The 24,044-nt window shown below is 41.3% G+C and overlaps 1 protein-coding gene and 1 long non-coding RNA gene across 2 annotated transcripts in view; both read left to right on the top strand.

The window, feature by feature from the left end:
- LOC123995268 (peptidyl-prolyl cis-trans isomerase FKBP1B-like) overlaps positions 1 to 15,257 on the top strand; it is a 33,074-nt gene extending 17,817 nt beyond the window's left edge. The window contains exons 3-4 of the mRNA XM_046298760.1: positions 13,715 to 13,827; positions 13,972 to 15,257. Coding sequence (XP_046154716.1) covers positions 13,715 to 13,827; positions 13,972 to 14,100 — 242 coding nt within the window. The 3' untranslated portion in view covers positions 14,101 to 15,257. The remainder of the gene's footprint in view (positions 1 to 13,714; positions 13,828 to 13,971) is intronic.
- A 958-nt stretch (positions 15,258 to 16,215) lies between these two features.
- The window catches only part of LOC123994326, a 47,194-nt gene continuing 39,365 nt past the window's right edge, over positions 16,216 to 24,044 (top strand). Inside the window, exon 1 of the long non-coding RNA XR_006831638.1 lies at positions 16,216 to 16,295. This is a non-coding gene — a long non-coding RNA (uncharacterized LOC123994326). The remainder of the gene's footprint in view (positions 16,296 to 24,044) is intronic.

The raw sequence follows: 24,044 nt of genomic DNA, 5'->3' as shown, positions 1-24,044 counted from the left end.
CAGGTAGTCCTGAGGCATGGTCCTAGGGCTCAGGTCCTCCGAGAGAGCGAAAGAAAGAAAGAGAGAATTAGAGAGAGCATACTTAAATTCACACAGGACACCGGATAGGACAGGAGAAGTACTCCAGATATAACAAATTGACCCTAGCCCCCCGACACATAAACTACTGCAGCAGAAATACTGGAGGCTGAGACAGGAGCGGTCAGGAGACACTGTGGCCCCATCCGATGACACCCCCGGACAGGGTCAAACAGGAAGGATATAACCCCACCCACTTTGCCAAAGCACAGCCCCCACACCACTAGAGGGATATCTTCAACCACCAACTTACCATCCTAAGACAAGGCAGAGTATAGCCCACAAAGATCTCTGCCACGGCACAACCCAAGGTGGTGCGCCAACCCAGACAGGAAGATCACATCAGTGACTCAACCCACTCAAGTGACGCACCCCACCTAGGGACGGTATGAAAGAGCTCTAGTAAGCCAGTGACTCAGCTCCTGTAATAGGGTTAGAGGCAGAGAATCCCAGTGGAAAGAGGGGAACCGGCCAGGCAGAGACAGCAAGGGCGGTTCGTTGCTCCAGAGCCTTTCCGTTCACCTTCACACTTCTGGGCCAGACTACACTCAATCATATGACCCACTGAAGAAATGAGTCTTCAGTAAAGACTTAAAGGTTGAGACTGAGTTTGCGTCTCTCACATGGGTAGGCAGACCATGTGCTCTATAGGAGAAAGCCCTGCCTCCAGCTGTTTGCTTAGAAATTCTAGGGACAATTAGGAGGCCTGCGTCTTGTGACCGTAGCGTACGTGTAGGTATGTACGGCAGGACCAAATCAGAGAGATAGGTAGGAGCAAGCCCATGTAATGCTTTGTAGGTTAGCAGTAAAACCTTGAAATCAGCCCTTGCCTTGACATGAAGCCAGTGTAGGGAGCCTAGCACTGGAGTAATATGATCATATTTTTTGGTTCTAGTCAGGATTTTAGCAGCCATATTTAGCACTAACTGAAGTTTATTTAGTGCTTTATCCGGGTAGCCGGAAAGTAGAGCATTGCAGTAGTCTAACCTAGAATTGACAAAAGCATGGATTAATTTTTCTGCATCATTTTTGGGCAGAAAGTTTCTGATTTTTGCAATGTTACGTAGATGGAAAAAAGCTGTCCTTGAAACAGTCTTGATATGTTCTTCAAAAGAGAGATCAGGGTCCAGAGTAACGCCGAGGTCCTTCACAGTTTTATTTGAGACGACTGTACAACCATTAAGATTTATTGTCAGAGTCAACAGAAGATCTCTTTGTTTCTTGGGACCTAGAACAAGCATCTCTGTTTTGTCCGAGTTTAAAAGAAGAAAGTTTGCAGCCATCCACTTCCTTATGTCTGAAACACATGCTTCTAGCGAGGGCAATTTTGGGGCTTCACCATGTTTCATTGAAATGTACAGCTGTGTGTCATCCGCATAGCAGTGAAAGTTAACATTATGTTAACTTTATGTTGACTCCAAGCTTGGACTATCGCCCAGTGGCCCTGCAGGCAGACTGATATCTGGGCGACAGGGATTCCTGGAAGCCTGCGGTCCTACTAAGTTTAGGGGGGAATGAAAGAGGAGAAGCAGCCAGTACTGTACAAGACTCTGGGTGACTCTGGGTGAACCGTCCCACTCTGGGTGAACCGTCCCCTTCCTGACCGTGGTTAGCATGCTAGGCTAGTTTTATTAGCAACTATTTACGCTGATGTTATGTCTGTCTACTGTGGTGGTATAAATAAGTAATCGGTTATTATAATACAACATGGAAACAATGCTTACGCATATCTTACGAGATGTGACAAGTTCCTCAGATTGAGATGCTGTCATGTTTTTTTTGTGCAGGTGAGGGTGTTGATGCCGTGGGCAATGGTGGAAAAAGTACCCAATTGCCATACTTGAGTAAAAGTAAAGATACCTCAAAAGAAAATGACTGAAGTAAAAGGGAAAGTCATACAGTCAAATATTACTTGAGTAAAAGTCAGTGTCTAATTTTAAATATAAATATACCTAAGTATCAAAAGTAAAAGTTAATTATATAAATTCTTACAAATTCCTTTATATTAAGCAAACCACATAGCACTTTTTTTTTTAACGGATAGCGAGGGGCACACTCAGACATTTACAAACAAAGCATTTGTGTTTAGTGAGTCCACCAGATCAGAGGCAGTAGGGATGACCATGTATTATTTTGATAAGTGCGTGAATTGGACAATTTTCCTGTCCTGCTAAGCATTTTAATTGTAACAAATACTTTTGGGTGACAGGGAAATTGTATGGGAGTAAAAAGTACATATTCTCTTTAGGAATGTAGTGGAGTAAAATTAGTCAAAAATATAAATGGTAAAGTACAGGATAGGGTCTGGTTGCATAAAACATCCTAAGTGTTTTCCTTAAGGGTTTACCCTTAATAATTTTAAGGGTTTCCCTTAAGGAATAATTTTCCCTTACCCAAGGCAGTATAAGGGTGTTGCATAGAGCCACTCAAATATTTCCTTAGGTATGGGCATACTTAAGGGGTTTTATGGTAGTTTGAAGGCATGTATGGCAGAAAGAGTATCTGGTTACCATGGAGACAGACTCAATCACTGACTAAAAGTCTCCTCAAAGAGATCACTTTCAATTTGTGAGATAGTCAAATATAACTTTGATAATCAAGAAAGGATAACCAAATTGCTTCAGAAGATAATAAACCATGTTTCTTGGAGTTACTTTTTTCTCAACTTGTTTGTATTACTTCCTAGTACATCAAGCTAACTTACAGAGTAGCAATAGCTAACTAGCCACCTAGCTTTGTAGTCATAGATTGTGCACCTCGATTGTTTAGCTAAGTAGCTAGCTAGCTGGTTGTTGTTTCCCATTTGTAACCAAAGCACCTGAAAGCAAATTTCACTTCCACAAATGCTGTTTACATTGATATCCATACTGAATGAAGCAATTAAGGGGCATCCTTAACCTTTTCACTTAATTTAATTTATTTAATTTATTTACCTTAAAATGTTTAATGCAACTGACTTAAAGTTAAGGAAACTTTAAGGGAAAAAATGAGGGAAAAATGTACTTAAGGTCTTTTATGCAACCGGACCCAGATCCCCCCCCCCACACACACAAAATAGCGTAACGACTCTGGGTTTATAAGCATGGAAATCGACCCTGCCACACGAGCATGCTTTTGCGGGACAGTCGATAGCGCGCCGAACCTCGGGCTAGAAGGTCCAGGGTTCGAGACCTGCTGCCTACTGTTTCATTACAATACTTAAGTACTATTTCACAGTATTTTTACTTAGTAACTTTACACCACTGACTGTGGGTCAGGTGAGGTTAGGGTGTTGGATTGGTCAACAATGGCTGTTTCTGGAACAGTCTATTGTAGTATTCTATAGGGGTATTATAGTCCCATATGTCTTCTTCATGTTGATCAACATTTCTTCCATTTACGCAAGGAAATGACCTATATTGATCGTTACTGTATTTTGCCAGGCAAAATATATAGTACAAATCAAAGGTTTGGACACACCTACTCAAGGATTTTTCTTTATTTTTAATATTTTCTACATTAGAATAAGTAGAATAATAGTAAATACATCAAAACTATGAAATAACACATATGGAATCATTTAGTAACCAAAAACAGTGTTAAACAAAATATATTTGATATTTGAGATTCTTCAATGTAGTCACCCTTTGCCTTGATGACAGCTTTGCAAACTCTTGACATTCTCTCAACCAGCTTGATGAGGATTGCTTCTCCAACAGTCTTGAACCAGTTCCCACATATGCTGAGCACATGTTGGTTGCTTTTCCTTCATCCCAAACTATCTCAATTGGGTTGAGGTGGGTTGAGGTCGGGTGATTGTGGAGGCCAGGTCATCTGATGCAGTTTTCCATCACTCTCCTTCTTGGTCAAATAGCCCATACACAGCCATACATTGTCCTGTTGAAAAACAAATTATAGTCCCACTAAGTGTAAACCGTATGGGATGGTGTATCGCTGCAGAATGCTTTGGTAGCAATGCCGGTTAGGTGTGCCTTGAATTATAAATAAATCAAAGACAGTGTCACCAGCAAAGCACCATCATACCTCCTCCTCCATGCTCCATGGTGAGAACCACACATGCGGAGATCATCCGTTCCCCTACTCCACGTCTCAAAGACACAGCGGTTGGAACCAAAAATCTCAAATTTCGACTCATCAGACCAAAGGATAGATTTCCACAGGTCTAATGTCCATTTCTTGTGTTTCTTGGCCCAAGCAAGTCTCTTCTTATTATTGATGTCCTTTAGTAGTTGTTTCTTTGCAGCAATTCGACCACGAAGACCTGATTCACACAGTCTCCTCTGAACAGTTAATGTTGAGATGTCTGTTACTTGAACTCTGTGAACCTTTTATTTGGGCAGCTAGCTGTGGTGCAGTTGACTCTAATGAACTTATCCTCTGCAGCAGAGGTAACTCTGAGTCTTCCTTTCCTGTGGCGGTCCTCATGAGAGCCAGTTTCATCATAGCGCTGGATGGTTTTTTTCGACTGCACTTGGAAGAAATGTTCTAAGTTCTTGAAATTTTCCAGATTGACTGACCATGTCTTAAAGTAATGATGGTGTCAGGCGTGTGCGTACTTGAGGTGAAGTCAGGTGCAGGAGAGCAGAGAATTGTGAACAGGCACACACTTTATTACGGCAGGAGAGATATACAGACGGTCGCAGCTGCGTCAAAAACCTCCTCCAGCCAACAAGGCAAAGTGTACAGCACGCAGAATAGTCACACAACATAAATTTACGACAATACAACAAATAAGTGAAAACACATGAAAAATAACAAACACTTAGCCTAGTGCGTACAAGACGTAACACACAAATAATTTCACATAAAGCATGAGGGGGAACAGAGGAATAAATACATACAGTGGGGCAAAAAAGTCTTTCAGCATGACAATGATCCCAAACACACCGCCCGGGCAACGAAAGAGTGGCTTCGTAAGAAGCATTTCAAGGTCCTGGAGTGGCCTAGCCAGTCTCCAGATCTCAGCCCCATAGAAAATCTTTGGGGGGAGTTGAAAGTCTGTGTTGCCCAGCAACAGCCCCAAAACATCACTGCTCTAGAGGAGATCTGTATGGAGGAATGGGCCAAAATACCAGCAACAGTGTTTGAAAACCTTGTGAAGACTTACAGAAAACGTTTGACCTCTGTCATTGCCAACAAAGGGTATATAGCAAAGTATTGAGATAAACTTTTGTTATTGACCAAATACTTATTTTTTTCTCATTTTGTTTGTCATAGTTGAAGTGTACCTATGATGAAAATTACAGGCCTCTCTCATCTTTTTAAGTGGGAGAACTTGCACAATTGGTGGCTGACTAAATACTTTTTTACCCCACTGTATAGTGTGATTGGGGAATGCAAACAAGGTGTGAATGGAACAAGACAAAACAAATGGATCATAGAAAAATGGAGCGGCAATGGGTAGAAAGCCGGTGATGCTGCCCGAACAAGGAGAGGGGCCGACTTCGGCGGAAGTCGTGACAGATGGACTGTTGTTTCTCTTTGCTTATTTGAGTTGTTCTTGCCATAATATGGACTTGGTCTTTTACCAAATAGGGCTATCTTCTGTATACCACTCTACCTTGTCACAACACAACTGATTGGCTCAAACGCATTAAGAAGGAAAGAAATTCCACAAATGAACTTTTAACAAGGCACACCTGTTAATTATACAACGGGTGGGTCTAATCCTGAATTCTGATTTGTTAAAAGCTCATTCCAGCCAATGTCACAAGTTACCACCGACTAAATCTATGACATTAAAATTCCTTTTTATTCTGTTCCATCTGACTGCGCAATCCACTGTCTCATCAGCCCAGGCAGGGAAGTTAACTTGATCTCCACTATAAAAAGCATCAATACATTGTCACATTTCTTTTAGACTAACATTTAGTTTTCAACAACGGAGATCTGTATAGACTTTACTGTCTCTCCGACATTTTCAATGTTCAAATTCGATCTCCAACTGTCTCATAGTAATGAACGTGTAGGGGTCGAGAGTCAGGACGAGAGAGGCATGGAGGCAGCATTGCTCAGCCAGTCGAAATCATGAATTAGCTGGCATCATTTTTATCAATATATAAAAATGTCAATTGAAAAAAGGTCTGTTATGCTGGTGAATGAGGACCCAAAAGCGACTTGGCGAAAACAGAGTCTTTATTCCAGTAAAGGATAAAAGCAATACTCCTGGACAATCAGAGCAGAAAACAAAACATGAAAAAACTTAAATCAACTCGTAGTGACGAGGACAGACTGGAGACTCGACCATTAACTGCTGGTTGCCTCGGGAAGGCACCGACCGTAGCAGACTCAGACACCTGCTCACACGCAGCATCTGAAGGAGACAAGACACGACAGGGCGAGACAAAGACACAGCACAGCGAACATCATACAAGGAACCGACAGGACAGAAACGGAAAACAAGGGGAGAAATAGGGACTCTAATCAGAGGACAAGATAGGGAACAGGTGTGAAAAGACTAACTGAGTGAGTAGGAGAATGAGGAACAGCTGGGAGCAGGAACGGAACGATAGAGAGAGGAGAGAGAGGGAGGGGGAGAGAGAGGGATAGAAAAAGGGAACAAACCTAATAAGACCAGCAGGGGGAAACGAACAGAAGGGAAAGCATAATGACAAGACAATATAAGACAAAACATGACAAGGTCAAACGAAACGAAGTACAGCTAGTTTGCAGTCTTTCCAGCTTCAGTTTGACGTTATTGTGTTAGCTGTGTTGTTGGCTAGCTCCCCTGAACAACAGTGTCCTAACAAGAGAGCACATTTTCTATGCCAGGTAAAATCGTGCCTCATTAGTTCATTGTTATGGAGGTATCCAAATAAATGTCACTATACAACGGCATAAACAAATGCAGCTACTGTTGATATTCTGTTTGACGTGACTGTAAGCTAGCCGTAGTTGGCTAGCTAGCATGCAAGGGAAAAGAACGTTGCCAGCCAGTATGGCAATGGAACATTTAGAATGAACGACTGGGTCGTGTCCATAGATACAGAACAAAAAGACTGAACGACTGGATCTCATCTCTGGCAATTGAACCAATAGTACGACCAGCCAACTAGGGTAGCAACCCTAGATTTGTTTCGGGACTATATGTTGCGGAAGGATGAAGTAGTATGAATACGTTTTAAATGAAAATATGTCAATCATTATTTGAATGTGTAGGTAACCCGTTGTATAAAAGTGATAATGCCCCCGAAGTCGGTGTTTGGAGGATATATTGGAACGGTTTGCCTAACAACACCCGTGCCATTATATCCTCCAACCCCCCGGCTTCGAGGGCATTATTACTTAATTGAAATGCTTTCCAGGTGACTACCTCATGAAGCTGGTTGAGTAAATGCCAAGTGTGTGAAAAGCTGTCATCAAGGCAAAGGGTGGCTACTTTGAAGAATCTCAAATATAAAATATATTTTGATTTGCTAACACTTTTTTGGTTACTACATGATTCCATGTGTTATTTCATAGTTTTGATGTCTTCACTATTATTCTACAATGTAGAAAATAGTAAAAATAAAGAAAAACCCTTCAATTAGTAGGTGCCCAATCTTTTGACTGATACTGTACATTAAAAAATATATAATTAGGATTTTGTCTCAGTATCCTACCCAAGCCTGTGAAAGATAAATGATTACGTATTTTCTGCAGTGTCTCTGTCTCAGTGCCTCTCGTGGAAGTGTTTAATGGGCCTAATGTTGTTAGCATGCCTGAACGGACAGATGTTCATGGGCACATTCATTGTCATGCCGCTACTGAATCTCTGCCTGTCCTGTATCTGTCTGTGTTTCTCCTGTGTTCTAGATGCAGGCGAGACATGGCCTAGTTAACCGTCAGAAAGAATCTACAGAAAGAATCAGGCTACTGCCTCCTATTTCAAATTCCCTTTGCTCATTTAGAAAATTAAAATGAGCCCACAATCTGGATAATGAAACCCAGTGGAATTACTCTTGTTTTTGTGCCAGTCCTGTATTATCAGAATCTGCCTTTGATGTTGGATTTTGAAATGCTATGATTCCTAGGCATTCCAGACAGTTCCTTGCTGCTGAGGTGAAGGATTGCCTGTAAAACAGTGCTCTGTTTTGTTATAGTTTGTTTTTAGGGGAATTGTTTGAATGACTTGAATGTAACTGATCTTTGTGAGGAAAATATGCATGTCTAGGCCTTGCTTAGTGTTCAAATGATGCTACAAGATTATCTCCATCAACATAACAAAGAGTTTAAGAGACTGACGGTCTGGATTTGGTAGCGCTCCAGTCCTCTCTGTCATAATAAATATGCAACAGAGGACATGGAAATCAGATTATATCCCAGAGAAATAGAAGTGCAGTAAATGTAAGTAACCTAATCTATGTTAATTTAACTGTTAGCTCTGAGGGTATTTGAAAATAAAATAGAGCCGCACACTCTAGGAGCTCAGATGCAAACATTTAATTACCAACGTTTCGACAGCCAAGTTGTCTTCATCAGAGTATATACAGGGTATATATTCAGGGTATATATTCATCAGGGGATATACCCTGATGAAGACAGCTTGGCTGTCGAAATGTTGGTAATTACATTTTTGCATCTGAGCTCCTCGAGTGTGCGGCTCTCTTTTATTTTCAAGTTTTCTACTCCACTAGCCAACACCTCGCCTAAATAGGTGTGCGTTTCTTTTTCTTCCTGATAGCTCCGAGGCTATTGTCTGCAGTAATCATATGCACATAGAATTGTATTCCACTGTTTGCACTGAAACTGTCTGCCTTAGGAAGAAGCCCACTGTGGGCAGCCCACTCAGTACTATTGACTCAAATGTACATGTCACTGACATGTCTACCTCGGATCAGCCTCTCAGAATAGCACTAAAAACAAACAAGTAACCCAGAAAAGGACAAACAATTGCCCATATTAACATATGTAGCCTGAGAAACAGGGTTCATGAAATTGACAACTTATTAACATAAGAAAACAATCATATTCTGTCCATCTCTGAAACACACTTTGATCATTAATTTGACTCAGTAGTAGCTATACATGGTTATAGAATATATAGGAAAGATAGAAATGCAAATGGCGGAGGTGTTACCATGTATGTCCAGAGTCATATTCCTGTTAAGTTGAGAGAGGATCTCATGTCAGATGATGTGGAAGTAATAAATCAAATTTTATTTGTCATATACACATGGTTAGCAGATGTTAAAGCAGGTGTAGCGAAATGCTTGTGCTTCTAGTTCCGACAAAGCAGTAATAATCAACAAGTAATCTAACTTAAAAATTCCACAACTACTACCTTATACACACAAGTGTAAAGGGATAAAGAATATGTACATAAAGATATATGAATTATTGATGGTACAGAACGGCATAGGCAAGATGCAGTAGATGGTATAGAGTACAGTATATACATATGAGATGAGTAATGTAGGGTATATAAACATAAAGTGGCATAGTTTAAAGTGGCTAGTGATACATGTATTACATAAAGAAGGCAAGATGTAGTAGATGATATAGAGTACAGTATATACATATAAGATAGAATGTATGCACACATGACTGTAAGTCGCTTTGGATAAAAGCGTCTGCTAAATGGCATATTATTATTATTATTATTATTATTATTATTATTATAGATGAGTAATGTAGGGTATGTAAACATTATATTAAGTGGCATTGTTTAAAGTGGCTAGTGATACATTTTTACATCAATTCCCATCCATTTCCATTATTAAAGTGGCTGGAGTTGAGTCAGTATGTTGGCAGCAGCCACTCAATGTTAGTGGTGGCTGTTTAACAGTCTGCTGGCTTTGAGATAGAAGCTGTTCTTCAGTCTCTCGGTCCCTGCTTTGATGCAGTAGTAGATACAGGTTAATGTGCCTCACCTAAAGCCTATTCCCGTAGGAAGTTGCTATATACCACCAAGTGTTAAAAGTCAGTATTTGGACTGTGTGTGTGAAATGTTGAAAGATGTATGTGATATCAACAGAGAGGTATATTTTTTGGGCGACCTAAATATTGACTGGTTGTCATCCATCTGCCCACTCAAAAAAGACTGGTTCAAGTAATCAGTCAACCTACCAGGATATTTACAAACAGAACAGGAACTGAATCATCCATTTGTATTGATCACATCTTTACTAATATTGCAGAAATATGCTCTAAATCAGTATCCACATCCATCGGATGTAGTGATCCTAAAATAATAGCCATATCTCGAACAACCAAAGTTCCAAAGACTGGATATTATGATCATACAAGAGGCTTTTCAATGATTCCTATGTGGAAGATGTGAAATATATTTGTTGGTCTGATTTGTGTAATGAGGAACATCTGGAGACTGCACTTGAAAAATGTATGAAACTGCTTCTTCTGGTTACTGATAGGCTCCCATCAACAAACCGACTGTTAGAACTGCCAAATCCCCATGGATAGATGATGAATTGAAAAACTGTATGGCAGAGAGGGATGAGGCAAAGGGAATAGCAGATAAGTCTGACAACACAGCAGACTTGAAAACATACAGTAAATTGAGAAATCACGTAACTAAATTAAATAAAAAGAAACTATACTATGGAACACAGATAAATTAAGTAAAAACTGATAGTAAAAAGCTCTGGAGTACTTTAAATGAAATTTTAGGCATGAAAGCTCCACCTTTCATTGAGGCAGATGGCTTGTTCATAACAAAACCCTTTGATATTGCCAACCACTTTAATAACTTTCTTGTTGACAAGATTAGAAAACTTAGGTAGGACATGCAAACAACAAATACTGAGCCTTCATATTCATGCATAATGGACCAAATAATGAAAGACAAGCATTGTAGTTTTGAGATCCACAACGTGGGTGTGGAAGAGGTGAAAAAATTGTTACTATCTAGAAAGAATAATTGCTGAGGTTGGTAGCGGAATACATTGCAACTCCTGTTTGCCACATCTTGAATTTAAGCCTAGAAGACAGTGTGCCCTGTGGTGTAAATTCTAACCAAGTGAGAGTGACTTTGGTATTTATTCAAACAATCAATCTTTATTATCGATTTAAGAATTGCAATAATGGAGCTGTTCAACGACCACCCATCGGTAATCGTTGAGAGCCCAACGAGCAGATTGGGGTTACAGCTTTTTATAGCAAAGGACATCCTTGTCATGTTTTGTCATTGATTATCATGTCTTGTCCCTGTGCTTCCCTTCTATTCGTTTCCCTCTGCTGGTCTTATTAGGTTCTTTCCCTCTTTCTATCCCTCTCTCTCCCCCTCCCTCTCTCGCTCTCTCTCTCTATCGTTCCGTTCCTGCTCCCAGCTGTTCCTCATTCTCCTAACTACCTCATTTACTCTTTCACACCTGTCCCCTATTTTGCCCTCTGATTAGAGTCCCTATTTCTCCCTCTGTTTTCCGCTTCTGTCCTGGTCGGATCCTTGTTTGATGTATGCTGTTCTGTGTCCTTGTTCCGCCCTGTCGTGTTTTTGCCTTCTTCAGATGCTGCGTGTGAGCAGGTGTCTATGTCAGCTACGGCCTGTGCCTTCCCGAAGTGACCTGCAGTCTGTGGTCGCGTCTCCAGTCGTTCCTCTCTACTGACGAGAGGATTTCAGTTTTCCTGTTTTGTATTTACCTAAGATAATATCCAGGATTATCGTTTTTGTTTAAGACTGGAATAAAGAATCTGTTTCTGTTAAGTCGCTTTTGGGTCCTCATTCACCAGCATAACAATCCTCCTGAATGTTCATGACAAACAACAGACGTCTGGAATGGGTCACATGGTTAGGTTTTGTATGTGAGAAAGGAGTATCCCCCAGCCAGATAGTATTTGCTGTGTTTTGCGTCATTGTCCTGTTGAAAAACAAATGGTAGTCCCACTAAGTTCAAACCAGATGGGATGGCGTATCGCTGCAGAATGCTGTGGTATCCATGCTGGTTAAGTGTGCCTTGAATTCTAAATAAATCATGACAATGTCACCAGCAAAGCACCCCCACACCACCTCCTCCATGCTTCACGATGGAACCACACATGCGGAGATAATCCGTTCACCTACTCTGCGTCTCACAAAGACAGGGAGGTTGGAACCAAAAATCTCAAATTTGGACTCATCAGACCAAAGGACAGATTTCCACCGGTCTAATGTCAATTGCTTGTATTTCTTGGCCCAAGCAAGTCTCTTCTTCTTATTGGTGTCCTTTAGAAGTGGTTTCTTTGCAGCAATTTGACCATGAAGACCTGATTCACACAGTCTTCTCTGAACAAATGTGTCTGTTACTTGAACTCTGTGAAGCATTTATTTTGGCTGCAATTTCTGAGGCTGGTAACGGTAATGCATTTATCCTCTGCAGCAGATAAGTCTGCGTCTTCCTTTCCTGTGGCGGTCCTCATGAGAGCCAGTTTCATCATCAATGGTTTTTGCAACAGCACAAAGATCTTGACGTGTTGCTTTGGCTGACCTTCATGTCTTAAAGTAATGATGGACTGTCATTTCTCTTTGCTTATTTGAGCTGTTCTTGCCATAATATGGGCTTGGTATTTTACCAAATAGGGCTATATTCTATATACCAGCCCTACCTTGTCATAACACAACTGATTGTCTGAAACGCATTAAGACGGAAATAGATTCCACAAGTTAATGTTTAACAAGGTACACCTGTTAATGGAATGCATTCCAGGTGACTACCTCATGAAGCTGGTTGAGAGAATGCCAAGAGTGTGCAAAGCTGTCATCAAGGCAAAGGGTGGCTACTTTGAAGAATCTAAAATATATTTGTATTTGTTTAACACTTTTTTTGGTTACTACATGATTCCTTAAATGTTATTTCATTGTTTTGATGTCTTCACTATTATTCTACAATGTAGAAAATAGTAAAAAATAAAGAAAAACCCTTGAATGAGTAGTTGTGTCCAAACTTTTGACTGGTACTGTAGGTAATTTGCAGTTGGTCCAGAACAAAGCAGCACATATCGCTGTACATAGATGTACATGGAGGGAAAGTGTCTATAATATGCATGTCAGTCTCTTCTGGCTCAAAGTGGAGGAGAGATTGACTGCATCATTATTGGTCTTTGTGCGAGGTATTGATGTGTTGAAGGTACCGAACTGTCTGTTCAAGCAGTTGGCACACAGTTTGGACACTCATCGGAACAATAAAGACATGCAACCAGTGGTCTCTTCACAGTCCCCAGGTCCAGAACAGTGACTGCGAAACACACAGTATTAAATAAAGCCTACGTGTAACTCTACCACCCCAGGTAACTCAAGCTAGCAATAAAACCAGTTTTAAAAAACAGATACAAGAACAACTTTATGCACTAAGGGGACTGTGAAGAGAGAGCAATTTTATATATATTGTATTGTAATTTGCACTGTACTATGCATTAGACCTAGATATTGTGTGTATGTACTGATATGTAGGCTGTGTGTGACATTATAAAATGTATTTCAGTCTTTGACTAATAATGTTCCCTACTATGTATTATGTCATGTTTCATGTGGATCCCAGGAAGAGTTAGCTGTTGCTTCTGCAGTGGCTAATGAGGATCCTAATAAATACCTACAAGCACACTTACGTGTACACAGTAGTACTCATATAAAGTAGAACACATGAAAATAAGAAACTTTCAAACGCCTACCTGATCCTAGGAAGATAATTGACTTAACAGTGTTTGTGTGATATCTCTCCACCAGGTATGCTGCAAAATGGAAAGAAGTTTGACTCTTCTCGAGACAGAAACAAGCCCTTCAAGTTCAAGATCGGGCGACAGGAAGTCATCAAGGGCTGGGAGGAAGGAATCGCACAGGTGAGACTGCATTGTCTTACGTTAGGTAATGCGCTGCATCTGCACTCATGATATTTTATGATAATATTGCAACATATGATACCAAGTGTTGACAATTCCTCTGTTGTCTCCCTCCCGCCCTCTCTCCTCCCCTCTCTGCCCCAGATGAGTGTGGGTCAGCGGGCAAAGATCACCTGTACGCCTGACATGGCTTATGGAGTCACAGGTCACCCCGGGGTCATCCCCCCTAATGCCACCCTCATCTTTGACGTTGAGCTCCTCAAGCTGGAGTGAGTGACCCCTCTCTGGGGTCAGGGGTGAAAGGTCAAATGTGGCCTAAAAGGTCACTCACTACCTCCCCGTTTAGGGGGTAACATTGCCCCACACCATCGAGCAACCAACCCCCTCTGCTCCTTAGATTTTTGTTGCATCTTCAACTACTCAATACTTAAGGATCTACTGCTTTGTTGCCAACTTAGTATTATTGGAGATGGATGCTGCCTGACGCTAAACTGATTTTTAGACTTTTTACACACTCATGATACCATAGTTTGGCTTCCTCTGTCTTAATGTATGTCCATGAGCATTGCTTTTTCCTCTTTTTTAGGTTGTACATTTGATTTAATCTGTATGACAAAGAAACATAGTAGAACCATCTGACGAAGGACGTAATATATTGCAATGGAATGTCACTGCCTTATGTTTTCCAAAGCACAAAACAAGGTGTAACAGTACAACTACTCTGTATCTCAGGATTCCTTAACTCCAGTCCTGGAGAGCTACTGGGTGTGGCTGGGCTTTTGTTCCAGCCCAGTACTAATGCAGATTGAAGGTGTGTTAGTGTTGGTCTGGATCAAAAGCCTGTACACTCCAGTAGCTCTCCAGAACGGGAGTTGTAGAACTCTGTCGTATCTTGACTAGGCATTACCAACCACTCTCTGCATTGCCACTTTTGATAAAGGTCTGTCCTGCTGAAAGCTTTAAAGGTTAGTAGTTTTCCTTGACCATGACACCTGAGCAGGTAACACCAGCAGTGTATTCATTACACCAATTCTGTTGCAAAACGTTTCTTAAATGGAGGCAAACGGAACGAAATGGGGAGTACCTAGCTAACTTTGTCCATTATAAACTCGTTTTAGTTGCAAAACATTCTGGACTAATGATTACACCCTGTTAACACTACAACTGGGGCCTGGTGTTGTTTCTGGTTAGCTCACATGGTCATGAAAAACCCTGTATAATGATAACTGAGGTTTCTGTGTTTAGTACATTTTGTATCCATCAAACATTTACTGCAAGAATACCACAGATATGACTAAATGAAGGACATCAGGAACACAAATGCACTGTACAGTACTACTCTTACAACCCATGGATAGTTTGGATACTATGACTGTTTAATCGATCAACCCGTAATAAAAACGGTGAGAACTTTGTTTATTGAAAATCTGTGAACTCGAGTTGTGTGTGTGTGCATCCACGCGTGTGTGTTCAAGTTCTTGAGGACTTCCCCTTACAAAAATGTACCATGGTAGTACAATGAAAAAACTACCACGGTACTATCATGTTTTTTTGGTCACTACCATGGCAGGAAAATACCATGGTACTGTTGCAATACCCATGGTATTTTCCTGCCATGGTAGTAACCAAAAAACTATGATAGTACTGTGGTAGTTTTTTCATTGTATTACTATGGCAGGAAAATACAATGGAATTTGTACCAGGACCATGGTGTTTTCCCTCCATGGTAGTGACCAAAAAGACATGGTATATTTTTCCATTGTACTAGCTACCATGGTACCAACATGAACCATGGTAGTACAATGGAAAAAAAACAGCATGGTTTTGTACTAGCAGCATGTAGTGAAACCACACATGGTCGAGTAGTGTTGTTTACCCTCTTAAACCTTGGGACCTGGATAGGGTATGGTGAGAAGAATGAAGGGAGTTTGAAACCTTAAAAGATTTAAAAGATTTAAAATAGTTTATCTGCTGCTTCTCACTTCAATACAGTTTTCAGTTGGCTCTCTCATTCATTCAACGGACTTGGCTACTCTCATACAATTCCCAATAGCCAAAATACGAGAAAACGAATTGTAAAAAGTTATTAACTATCATCTTATCTCATATACATTTTCATTATGTATTTCTAAACAACAGCAAGTTGTCGCCATGACAACGACAGGCTAGCTTGACTGGAGCAAACTTTAGCCGACGTTAGCTTCTATACTAGGGTGACTAGACGTCCCCGGAAATGTCCCCGTTTTTAACTGTGCGTTAAAAACAGACTGCAAAGTGAAATAATATTTTACGTGGCAAGAAAGACCGGGTTGCAGAGCCTATCGGTTGACGTCTCAATCGCGTTGTGCTTGTTTTGTCCAGCAGAGGGGGCTGCTCGCTTACAGCAGCTTTACTCACTCTTCTTCTACTAACTACTTGCTCACGATAGTTTTAGAGAAAACTGCTGTGGAAAACTCGGCCAGAAGCTAGTAAGTGTCAAGTGAATCCACAACATCACCACATACAAACAAAGTTACACTCGTTTGAGATACGAGCTAATGATGTAATAATGTCACAATGTATTATATAGATAGATGCTCTGCTTTATAAGGTTTTAAATAGGTTATGGAAGCTAACATTAGCTATGTCGACTAAGTTATCTAGCTAGGTTAGCTAGCTACTGTCATGGTAGCTAGGTTAAAAAAACGTAAACATGCAGTGGACGGGCTATTTTGAAAATATGATTATATTAAATTAATGCACAATTATGAGAATATTTAGATGTAGATTACAATTGTAATGGTTTGGCATTATAAGTAGTCTGAAAATATATTTTGAAATCTTCATGGATAACTTTAGCATAATGTTTTTCGTTAGAGAGTGGAGAGGAGGAAGACTGGATAGGAAGAAGAATGAAGGAGATAGAGGAGGAAAGGTAAAGATATGATTACAGAGCCTGCCAATTTATTATTCCAAACAATGTTTTTGAGATAAAAATACAAAAATGAGGCAAGCAATGGGAATCTGTTAACCAAAGTATTTTATCTAATAGTGTACTATTTATTATTAAAGATTGGAGAAGAACAAGGAAAAATTAAGAGAGTAAAAAGAGTGTATCGAGGAGAGTGTGGAAGAGTGAGGTGGAAAGGTAAAAAGAAGGCAAGGGAAGAAAGAGCAGGAAGACAATTGGAGGAGAAGAAAAGTTGAGAGTAAGAAGAGCAGGCAGAGGAGGTACAATGGCTCTTTCCAAGAAACGGAAATGCCATTTTAATAACAACACAATGAGAGAATTTGCATTCATACGCTCAGGTCAAGACGTTAGAATGGTTAACTGCACCCTTTGTAATTCCTCTTTTTCAATTGGCAGCGGGGGAAGAACGGCAGTGGTAGACCATCAACAGACAAAAAATATAAAGCTTCTCTGATTGCCCGTGTTGGTATGCCCTCTGTCACCACATTCTTCAAGAAGGTAGAGCCTTCCCAAGAAGAATATGATTTAGCTGTGCAGGAGGGTGTCTTTGCATACCACACTGTGACACAATCATAGTTACAGATCTATGGACTGCACAGCACAACTCACACGGAAGATTTATGAGTCAAATTTGACATGTGCTAGGACAAAATGTGACGCCACAGTGAGTAACGTGTTAGCACCATGGGCAACTACTTTGGTAACACAGGACCTAGACCAGGTTGAATTTGTTTCCCATTGATGCGACCAATCATGGACATGTAAAGATGTTGCTAATAGTAATCAGATAAGATATATGGTGGCAACACATCTGTGGAAACAAAACTGCTTGATTTTGTTGAATTGAAAGGAGAAACAGCAGAGGAGATTGCAGCTGAGGTCCTGGTGGTCATCCAATAATGTAACCTGCAAAACAAAGTCGTGGCATTCTTTGCCGACAACACGTATATCAACTTTGGAGGACTGAATAGGCTGGGGAGGGTCAATGTCTAAACCAAAGTAAAAAATGCTCTGCAGCGGGAGTTGATTGGCTTAGGTTGTCCTTCCCACATCATTCATAACACGGTCAGAACAGCTTTGGATATGATTCCCCTTGATGTTGATTCCCCTGCTCACAAAGATATTTTCATATTTTCACCGTCAGAATAGAAAGACTGAAGGGCTTTTGTGAGTTTGTTGGCCAGGAGTACCATAACATTTTAGGACAGCTATGTTTGCTGGCTGTCCATGCTCCCTGCTCTAGAAAGAGTGCTGAAAAGGTATGTGCCATTGAAATCCTTTTTTCTTTCTGAAGACAAATGCCCTGTTGTCCTGCGAACAATGTTCGAAGATCCACTGACTGAGCTTTGGCTGGACTTTGTCCATGGAAACTCGACCGTATTCAGTGACACGATCAAGATGCTTGAAGGCCAGGACCACTGTGCTGTGGACTCCGCTGCAAATCTGAGAAACATTGAGGCAAAATTGACTGCAAGACGTGATGACAACTTCATTCCAGTTTTGGTCAGAGGACTTCTGAGAGAGCTCGAGGGAAATGGAGCCATGCTCTAAAGAGAGCTTTCTCAAAGCATCCCAATCATTCTTCACTACGGCTGTGAACTACTTGCAGGCATTGGGGAAAGCACACAGATAATCAAAAATATTTACATAGTCTCCTTTTAAAAAGGCAACCTCAGCGTGAAGAGATCCACATCGGAGACACCGCTTAGTCAGAGATGGAGCACGGTGGTTACCCACTTCAAAGAGATCCACATCAGAGACACCGCTTAGTCAGAGATGGAGCACGGTGGTTACCCACTTCAAAGAGAACGACATCCCACACACTAACCTGGCTAGATTAGTGTCTGTTGTCATGTGCTTACCTGGAAGTAATGCACCAGTCGAGAGAGTGTTCTCCCAAATGAATGATATATGGACAGCAGCAAGAAATAGGTTCACTGTTCCTACCATCAAGGCCATGCTTATTGCGAAGACAAACTACAACCTCCCCTGCCAGGAGTTCATGGAGAAGCTGGCCAAAGACAGCAATCCTGAATAAGATACATTCTTCTGAGAAATATACAGATTAGGTTGGTATAAGTGGTAACTACATAATATAATCTCATCATCGTCTTATTTCGTTATTATGTTGTTAACTGTTCCTCCTAGGCTGAGTCTCCTACACATCCGAACAACCAATGCATATCTGTTGCTAGACAGAACCTTAGTGATATCTGTTCTTCCTCACTTCATTTGACCTGACCTCTACCCCAAAGTGCTAACTCCTCCCCAACTCACGGCTGTCATGGTGCCTGGTACCAGACTGTGTTTCTTCTCCTCCCAAAGGATCCCTGATGGCTAACATTAACATATCCTGACATAATGTAAACATTATACATTAACCTCTCTCCCTCAGTGATATGAATAAGTATGTTTCATATTCTGAGAACCCAACAGGCCTTAATCTATGGATTTCACAGTAATACAGATATGCATCTGTTGGTCATAGATCGATACCTTTAAAAAAAAGTAGGGGCCTGGATCAGAAAACTAGTTGCCTCATACAGCGCAACACATCTCTTTTGCATAGATTTGATCAGGTTGTTGATTGTGGCCTGTGGGGTGTTTTCCCACTCCTCTTCAATAGCTGTGTGAAGTTGCTGGATATTGGCAGAAACTGGAATACGCTGTCGTACACGGTGATCCAGAGCATCCCAAACATTCTCAATGGGTGACATGTCTGGTGAGTGTGCAGGCAATGGAAGAACTGGGACATGTTCAGCTTCCAGGAATTGTGTACTGATCCTTGCAACATGGGGCCATGCATTATCATGCTGGAACAAGAGTTGATGGTGGTGGATAAATGGCACGACAATGGACCTCAGGATCTCGTCACGTTATCTCTGTGCATTCAAATTGCAATCGATAAAATGCAATTGTGTTTGTCTGTAGCTTATGCCCGCCCGTACCATAACCCCACCTCCACCATGGGGCACTGTGTTCACAATGTTGACATCAGCAAACCGCTTGCCCACATGATGCCATACCTGCGTGGTCTGACATCTGCCAGGTACAGTTGAAACTGGGATTCATCCGTGAAGACCACACTGCTCCAGCGTGCCGGTGATCACTTAAGTCGGTTACGACGCTGAACTGCAGTCAGGTCAAGACCCTGGTGAGGATGACAAGCACTCAGATGAGCTTCACTGAAGATGGTTTCTGACAGTTTATGCAGAAGTTGTGCAAACCCACAGTTTCATCAGCTGTCCGGATGGCTGGTCTCAGACGATCCCGCAGGTGAATAAGCCAGATGTGGAGGTCCTGGGCTGGCGTTGTTACACGTGGTCAGCGTTTGTGAGGCTGGTTGGACATACTGCCAAATTCTCTAAAACGGCTTATGGTAGAAAATTTAACATTACATTTTCTGGCAACAGCTCTGGTGGACATTCGTGCAGGCAGCATGCCAATTGCACTCTTCCTCAAAACTTGAGACACGTGTCATTGTGTTGTGTGACAAAACTGCACATTTTAGAGTGGCTTTTTATTGTCTCCAGAACAAGGTGCACCTGTGTAATGATCATGCTGTTTCATCTGCTTCTTGATATGCCACACTTGTCAGGTGAATGGATTATCTTGGCGAAGGAGCCTGGGATGTAATCAAATTTGTTCACAATATTTTAGAGAAACAGTAGTTTTGTGTCTAATGAGAATCTTTTATTTTAGCTCATGAAACATGGGACCGACACTTTACATGTTGCATTTATATTTTTGTTCAGTATATATGCAGGCCACCTATTTGGGATCCCTGACCTACAGTATGTGACTTGCCGTCCAACATTTCCTCATCTCACACCCCTTTCTAATGCGACTATCCCCAATGCTCCTCCCTCTTTTTTCCCTGCCCCACTACAAAGTTTCTCCCTGTAGCCGGTCACTGAGTCCGAGGTGCTAAAGGAGCTCCTTAAACTTGACCACAAAAAACTATCTGGGTCAGATGATTTAGACCCTTTTTCCGGGACGGAGGGACGCAAATGTCTCAACTGGCCAATTACCAGGGAAAATGCAGAGCGCCAGATTCAAATAAAATGCTATAAAATTCAAACTTTCATTAAATCACATGTAAGATACTCAATTAAAGCTACACTCGTTGTGAATCCAGCCAACATGTCGGATTTGTAAAATGCTTTCGGCGAAAGCATAAGAAGCTATTATCTGATAGCCTGCACCATCTGCACCAGCAGTGAACAAAGGAGCTAGCATATTTCAACCCTGCAGGCGCTACACTACTACACGCTGAAATAAAATATAAAACATGCATTACCTTTGACAAGCTTCTTTTGTTGGCACTCCAATATGTCCCATACACATCACAATTGGTCCTTTTGTTCGATTAATTCCGTCCATATATATCCAAAATGTCCATTTATAAAGCACGTTTGATCCAGAAAAAAACGCAACGTCACTACAAAATATTTCAAAAGTTGCCTATAAACTTTGCCAAAATATTTCAAACTACTTTTGTAATACAACTTTATGTACTTTTAAACGTTAATAGTCAATCAAATTGTAGACGAGGCAATCTGTATTCAATACAGGAAAGAATACAAACCAGCGCTGCTTTTCACGTCTTGCGCAACTTACAAAAGTGTCCTCAGTTCCTAGTTGGCCTACTTCTTCATTGCACAAAGGAATAACCTCAACCAAATTCCAAAGACTGGTGACATCCAGTGGAAGCGGTAGGAACTGAAAACAAGTTCTGAACAGTTAGTCCTCTGGGTTTTGCACGCTACATAAGTTCTGTTATACTCACAGACATGATTCAAACAGTTTTAGAAACTTCAGTGTTTTCTATCCAAATCTATGAATAATATGCATATCTTATATTCTTGGCATGAGTAGCAGGAAGTTGAAATTGGGCACACTATGTATCCAAAAGTGAAAATTCTGCCCCCTAGTCACAAGAGGTTAAGGTTGCTTCTCCTATCATCGCCAAGCCTATCTCTGACCTTTTTAACCTGTCTCCTCTCTGGGGAGGTTCCCATTGCTTGGAAGGCAGCCACTGTTCGTCCTTTATTTAAATTGGTAGATCAAGTTGATCCTAATTGTCATAGGCCTATTCCTATTTTGCATTGTTTATCAAAAGTTGATTTCAAGAAAGCCAGTCAGTTGATCGATTGTCTATAGTATTCTCTCTGGTATGCAATCTGGTTTCAGCTCAGGTTATGGATGTGTCACTGCAACCTTAAAAGTCCTCAATAATGTCACCATTGCTCTTGATTCCATGCAATGTTTTGCTGCTATTTTTATTGACTTGGCCAAAGCATTTGATACGGTAGACAATTCCATTATTGTGGCCCGGCTAAGGAGTATTGGTGTGTTTGAGGAGTCTTTGGCCTGGTTAGCTAACTACCTCTCTCGAAGAGTGCAGTTTATAAAGTCAGAACATCTGCTGTCTCATCCACTGCCTGTCACCAAGGGAGAACCTCAATGCTCGATCCTAAGCCCCACACTCTTATCAATTTACATCAACAACTCAGGCAGTAGGAATCTCTCATCCATTTATATGCAGATGATAGTCTTATACTCAGCTGGCCCCTCCCCGGATTTGGTGTTAAACGCTCTACAACAAAGCTTTCTTAGTGTCCAACAAGCTTTCTCTGCCCTTAACCTCGTTCGGAACACCTCCAAAAGAAAAGTGATGTGGTTTGGTAAGAAGTATTCCCCTCTCCCCACATGTGTGATTACTACCTCTTGTGGGTTTAGAGCTTGAGGTAGTCACCTCATACAAGTACTTGGGAGTATGGCTAGACGGTATGTTGTCCTTCTCTCAGCACATAAGATAGTTTGGTACCAGTGGTCTCAATCGTCCGACTTGTCAGGGAGCTGTGGTTTAGTGTCATACCTTTAACTGTGGTCTCAATAGTCCGACTTGTCAGGGAGCTGTGGTTTAGTGTCATACCTTTAACTGTGGTCTCAATAGTCTGACTTGTCAGGGAGCTGTGGTTTAGTGTCATACCTTTAACTGTGGTCTCAATAGTCCGACTTCAGTCAGGGAGCTGTGGTTTAGTGTCATACCTTTAACTGTGGTCTCTTATGTGTTTTCAACTGTCAGTTTCCACTCCAAAGAACATGTCTGATAAATCTTGAAGCAGTACCCAGATAGTATCGTGAAGTCATAAGCTTACATTTGTTATTGACGGAAAAACTAAAAACAGACATTCACATTTGTCTAGTTCTGGAAGACTGTTACAACCAAGCACTCCTGCTGTGCAAATATCTGTGTAGTTGAAAACATTGTGGCGGTTGTCAACAGTACGACCTGGAATTAGCTTTCGTCTGTCCAGTTCTTTAATAATGTCACTAGAGAGGGAGATGAGACATCCGGGATCTGATCATCAGGTAGGAAAGAAAGTCCCAGTATCCCACCAGGAAGACCAGAGAGTTGGTCAACTCTTATCTACGTTTATAAACTGTGTGGTTAGAGCCCTGAATGCTGATTGGCTGAAAGCTGTGGTATATCAGACGTATACCATGGGTATGACTGACTAAGTATTTATTTTTACTGCTCTATTTAAGTTTGTAACCAATTTATAATAGCACCTCAGGTCGTTTTGGTATATTACCAATATACCACGGCTACGGGCTCTATCCAGGCACGTGTTGCGACGTGCCTAAGAACAGCCCTTAGCTGTGGTATATTGGCCATATATCACACACCCTCGGGCCTTATTGATTAAATACAGGGCATGAGGGCATGGTGGATGCACGACAGGATTCATGCATTCATTCACCTTCAAATTTACCCCGGAGGCTATTTTATAACTGCTTATGAATTGGAAAGTTTTGTTCCAGCCTCCCGGTGTGAATATGCATTTATATAGCCCAAGCTGTGCTCTGAGGTTTTAGCAAATTTAATTCACATAGCCTCCATGCAGCTCTATCTATGCACGCATACATTTTTAAAAGTGGATATGTATTTGCACGCGAGTGCCCTCACACAGACACACACACACACATTAAACTATTTGCCTGTGGCAGGTGGATTAAGTGTTCTGCCCGGGAGCATAGCAACACAAGTCTGCATGGAATTAAGTAGCATTTAGGGTCTTAGAGGTCTGTTTCCACAGCTGTGGTTTGGATCATACATTCATCAAAGGCCTAGTGAAAACTGGCCAGGGGAAAGTGAAAGACTGTGTGTGTGTGTGTGTGTGTGTGTGTGTGTGTGTGTGTGTGTGTGTGTGTGTGTGTGTGTGTGTGTGTGTGTGTGTGTGTGTGTGTGTGTGTGTGT

The sequence above is a fragment of the Oncorhynchus gorbuscha genome, linkage group LG14 (genome assembly GCF_021184085.1).
Source record: "Oncorhynchus gorbuscha isolate QuinsamMale2020 ecotype Even-year linkage group LG14, OgorEven_v1.0, whole genome shotgun sequence".
Classification (NCBI taxonomy): domain Eukaryota; kingdom Metazoa; phylum Chordata; class Actinopteri; order Salmoniformes; family Salmonidae; genus Oncorhynchus; species Oncorhynchus gorbuscha.
This window is presented reverse-complemented; position numbering and strand designations above follow the sequence as displayed.